This window comes from Trypanosoma equiperdum, assembly GCF_001457755.1.
Source record: "Trypanosoma equiperdum strain OVI genome assembly, contig: ctg_1440, whole genome shotgun sequence".
NCBI lineage: Eukaryota > Euglenozoa > Kinetoplastea > Trypanosomatida > Trypanosomatidae > Trypanosoma > Trypanosoma equiperdum.
Genome location: NW_027123439.1, coordinates 1 through 5,597, shown reverse-complemented (window position 1 = coordinate 5,597; position 5,597 = coordinate 1). Strand labels below are relative to the sequence as shown.

At 39.8% G+C, this 5,597-nt stretch overlaps 1 pseudogene across 1 annotated transcript; it reads left to right on the top strand.

Moving 5' to 3' along the window:
• The first annotated feature begins 1,616 nt into the window (after positions 1 to 1,616).
• TEOVI_000504400:pseudogene lies at positions 1,617 to 3,014 on the top strand (annotated as a pseudogene). Its single transcript has one exon. A coding segment is annotated over exon 1 (1,398 nt).
• Positions 3,015 to 5,597: the final 2,583 nt, after the last annotated feature.

Below are 5,597 nucleotides of genomic sequence, written 5' to 3'. Positions count from 1 at the left end.
GGGGATAAAATATGCGGAACTTTAAATACAAACATGACAATAAGTATCATCATACACGGAGAGATGATTGATAGAAAATGATGGAAAACAGCCTAGTGTATAGGCCACATGAAGTCGCTGGAATCAACACAAAACCAGTGAAAGTAATAAGCAACCTAAAGACAGAATCACCAATATTTTCTTTAAAAAAATATTTGAAGAATGCGTTGTTTCTATTTAAAATACTTTCATGGGAACAGAAAAGTTTAAAACATACAATTTAGCTAATGAAGACACATAAATCGTCTAAAAGTCATCTTTGAATGTTATTACAAAAATTACTGGAGAAACCAAGAACAGACTACCTGATAATTGAACCCCAACTTGCACAAAGTTCACAAAGAAGCAACACGTTTAGAAAACATGACAGGAAGGGGTAAAATGTATGAAAGCCGAAAAAAAATAGTAACAAAGCTATTGTTCTATCACAATGCAGCTTACAGATATTAAGTTTTAGTGACACCTACTTACGGCCAGTGCGGAAAAGTCATGAGAGAGAACCAAGCGCTTCGTTGCTGTCTATATTCAGGCACATAAAATTTCCGGGAAGTGAGTTTAATGAAATATTTGGTATATTAGAGATAAGGTGACCTAAGAGAGCACTATCTTATCCAACTTAGCACGCAGAAATTCAACTAGAAGTAACATTGTAAAAAACATTTCATCCACTTACTGAAACGTTTCATATCTTTAAGTTTAAAGCAAATCAAAAAGGATTAAAAAGAAATGGAGCTTACAGCAGCAATTAGACCGCAGACGGAGAGTAGAAGTATTACAATAGGTGCGCCTAGAGGTTCAGCAGTGTCAAACAGACGAATTAACTTATTGAGCTAATTTAGAAAAACCATTGGAGAAACTTTAAGGTTAACTTGGCAACAAGACGCGGCAGGGGGATAGCGGCGTGGATCGCGCAAAGGACGGCAGAGATCCACTCTGTATATACAAAAATGGAAATAAAACCTACCCAAACCTAGAAAAGAAATGAAATCTGTCTACTCAATTCAAGCGAACAAAGAGAGCTGGTGATAGAACTCTAATGTTTGACAATGAAACAAGCAAAACAACATGACATCATAATCTGCCAATTTCTTGTTTTTCATCAGAGAAATTAAGCTGAAAGATATTGACTCATTTCTGTGGACTATAAAGGCTAATGTATAAATATCATAAACTGTTTGAGCTTAAAAGCGACACCTCAGTTTTCCATGGAAAATATTTAAACCACTAGAGATGACAAAGAACAAATGTGCAATCAAGTGTCCTCTGATGAAAAAAAACACTATCTTGAGTGCAAATATGAACGGCCCAGGTGCCTAACAAGTGAAGTGAACAGAGTCGGTTTCAGCGAATGCTAGACACTCAAAATCAGCTCAAATTCAAAGATACAGAGGAAGCTAGCCTTTCCACAGCAAAAATGCTAGTGAAACTATTGCTTAATTCACTAAAAGTGAGATGACTATACGCACCAAGCAACAAACTCACTGCGGCTAGTACCAAAATGTACTGGAAATAACTAGCATTCACTGCGACACCTGCACTAAAAACAAACCCACATGAGACCAAGGCTCTAATAATCAAGGATTAAGTCGAAGCTACGTCACATGACGTATACATCACTAGTTGCTGCAACATTCATGGCAATATCTGCTGCAGAAGCAGAAAACGTGCACGCAGGTCAAAACTCAGGAGCTTTCGCGGCCATGTGCAAGCTAGCAAGAGCTCTCATGGCACTTCCAGAGATCCCGCCCAAGCAACAACTCAAAACGCCGGAGTACTATGAGATCCTTCAAAGGAATATGACGCTCTCAGACTCGAAATGGCAGGCACTTTTCGCAAACCTAGCAAAGCCGATGGAGTGGGCGACCGAAGCGCCACAAACAGGAGCTGCAACAGAGGACTGGAGCGAAATGTGGGAAGACTGGAAGAAGAGCATTCAAGAAATACAGGATACACCAGGAAAAACGAAAAACAAAATCAAATATTTTTCTGGACTTACTCCAGCTCAGCGCAAAGCGGTAGAACCAGAGATAAGGATAATTGCAGAAACAGCGATGCACATCGTCAAAACGCCTCTAGCGGCGGAGCCAACCGGTACCCTAATTGATAGCCCAAACATCAAAGCGAAACTTAAAGCGCTTTTTATAGGCACCGGAGCCACAACGATCGGATCTGCAACACTAGCACAGATCTTTGGCACGGCAACGCCAGGATCATCCAATAGGGGCACGGCCTGCACTGCAACAGACCCCGCGGACGCAACAAAAACGCTGCTGGCAGCAATAGCTTGCGTCTGCGACAACGAAAACTCAGGCCAAGCAAAAGACATCTGCTACAAAAGTCGGGGAGGCACGGAATGGCAAAATACCGGCAACCCGACAGACACAACAGTCCGGGCCCTAGGCAAAAAGTGTCTAACTGACGACCATACTTCCGTCATAAGCACTGACCTAATGGCAGCGATCGAAAGCATACTAGATCAGACCACAACCGACGGCACTCACACCTATCTCGGCGCCTACGAAACCAGCTGCAATGGTCAACAAAGCAACGGCAGATGCATTAAGTGGGAAAACAAGAAGCCACACGAGATCCTACAGGAGGCCAAAACGCCATGGCTTTCCAAGCTGTACCAGCTGTCTCAAGCTATAAGCATTAGGAAACAAAACAACGAAAAGATACTGCGGGCTCAGGAAACGATAAAGACACTCTCCCTGCGAGCAAAAGCGCTAGAAAACCCCCAACATATCAGCGAAGTCCTTGTACCGCTAGAAACATCGACACCAGGAAAAGAAGGATCTCAACAAAACAATCAATGCACGAACCACAAAGCAAACGCGACCTGCACACCAGACAATAACTGCAAATGGACAAGCACTGACAAAAGTGATGGAGACTTTTGCAAGCCTAAAGAGGGCGAAGGACAGACAACGCAAGCAGGAGCAAAGGAAGAAGCTACAGGTACAGCAGCTACAACTGGGTGTGCAAAACACGGCACCAAAGCTAATTGTGAAAATTACAAAACATGCGATAAGCAAAATTGTGCATGGAGAAAGGGAAAAGATAATGAAGATGACAAGGATACAGAAAAGTGCCGAAACGGTAGTTTTCTCCTCAACAAGAAAATGGCCCTGAGTATGGCTGCTGTATTTATAAATTTAGTAGCATTTCAAGGGTTTAAGGATTTTTGCACATTTTAATAAAATTTGATTTATTTGAATATTTAGAGAATGTACGAAAAAATATTTAATTTTGATATAATTTAACACTTTTTGATTAAAATGTTCCAGATAGTAAAATGTATATGAGAGTGGCCTATGGGTGTAACGTGTACAGTGATAGAATATTAAAAATGAGTGATATTCTAATCTGTTATTTTAATAGTAATAATAAAAGAGTGTTTTAAGCGCATTTATTAACATTATGAGGAAAGCTCTTTTAAGTGATCGAATGGAGAGACAAAATTAAACCGTTGAAAAAAATTACCATGGTATGATGAGAGTAAGTGAATGAGTAGTGCAGTGATTACGACAGGGAGAAGACACAAATAATGCTATTTAAGGAAAGAAAGAAGGGAATATAGATAAAATATGTGCAGTTTGAAACTAGACAGTTGCGATAGCTTTCATCATACACAAATAGATGGGAAAGAGGCAGGGACAAAGAACAGTGTGAAGGCTAAATGAATTCGCTTCGTAATATGCATAAGCAGCGACGGAAGGAAATAAATATGAGAAAAAATGTGGAGTGAAACATGCACTTCAACAAGCATAAAAGAAAATAATATATAGGAGAAGGTTTTGTTCTAAAACACACTCACAAATAAATAGATTCTTCTACGGATGTGATTGAAACAACAATATAAATAGTTCGGAAAATTATTTTGATTGGAGGCACTTGACGATAGCGAATGGTCGAGGTAGTCATCAAGCGAGGGTGGCAAATTTTATAGCATGTTAGAATTAATCATTGCAACTAGATACCTTCATTCCAATAAAAATGCATAGACACTAATTGTCAATGCAGCAAAGCAACGCAATACATGTAGTGTGCGGCACTATGTGTTACTGAAAGTAAGGTTTTTTTTAAAAATTATAGGTACGCTGTCAAAAATAAGTTGCATACACTGATAATGCGCACATCATCACATGCATCATAACTATCTCAAGGAATTACTCGTATAAGTAAACAACTAAGTGGCGCAACTGACATCTTCTATTAAGCTTTCAATATTTTTTCTTATAGCACTTTTAAACTTTAAATGAATATTAGGAATATAGTTTTGTATCTTGAAAACTTTGCTATTATCATTGTTATTACATTTAGTGTGTTTAAGCACGATATTTCTTTAAGTGTACACGACGGGAAACATATTGAGTACGAAATTAAGTAATGTTGAAATTATTACAATTGCTATGGGAAACTTGCATAGCAATGTCAAAAGAGCTAAATGGGTTATGTGAATTTTTAAAAAACAGGATAAAAGTGATGAGAATATTTTAATTCATTTAGATGGATCTGATGTTATTTTTCTGGTCGAAATGAATATGAGAATACGGTGGAATATTTTATACAAAATAGTGCTGACAATGAAGACAAGTTTAGTGGAGAAGATATAGTAAAAGAGAAACAAGTTTATCCCATTATATTTGTAACGACTACCGAGTGTTATGCGCTTCGGCTGTACTTGACTTTGAACTCAGATCACAGGGAGCATATGGAGAGGTGCGCATGTTTTTTTTTTTGAAGCAACATGCCAAGAAGAGGAACAAAAGAAACTAACTCATATGTTAAAGTGGCCTGCAAACTATAAAGCACACTTCAATGAAGGTGACATAATAGCTAGAGTTTGGGAATTCAAAAAGTTTGAAAAGGCGGTTAATGAAATGCTAAAAATAACTGATTAAAGATAGAATCAACCGTTACTTTTTCCCCTCGCGCAACCTTCAGGACCATGCAGTTAGTCCACCAGAGGGTAAAGAGGAAATGCATTTACGCACACCACGCCACGAGGATATGGTAGTGTGGGACTCAACGCTGGAGGCCAGCGTGCCTACCCACTGAAATTCCCTGTTTTTTTGGAGAATTGATACCCACGGGTGAGAGACCGCATGTGTGCGTGTCAAGAGGAACGGTCTCCATTTGGCGCCCATTCGATTACCCCACCCGTTGTGTCTGAACCATGTTTATTATATCCTTCTGCCTCCCCAGAGGGAGGTTATATCAGGAATTTTGGTTTCCCCTACCTGAGCAGGGTGCTGAACCGTGGTGGAACACTAAGTAATAGTTCTCTCCCCACGGAGCAGTCCCATCATATCCGGTGTTGCGGCCGCCGTTTGGATGGAACATTTGGCTTCCCAGTTTATTTCTCTTCTGGTCCTAGACCCTGGCGCCACATTGAGGTAGATTCATTCTTAGTGTAAGCTAAATACTCTCCGCACGTGGGGATTGATCCCTGTACCATTTGCGACGAGCACTCTACTTAACCACCAAACAAGGGTGCGAAGAAGAGTGTGCTCGTTTTTTTTTAATTTTCTTCGTGCCTTCGTGGGAGTTTCCCC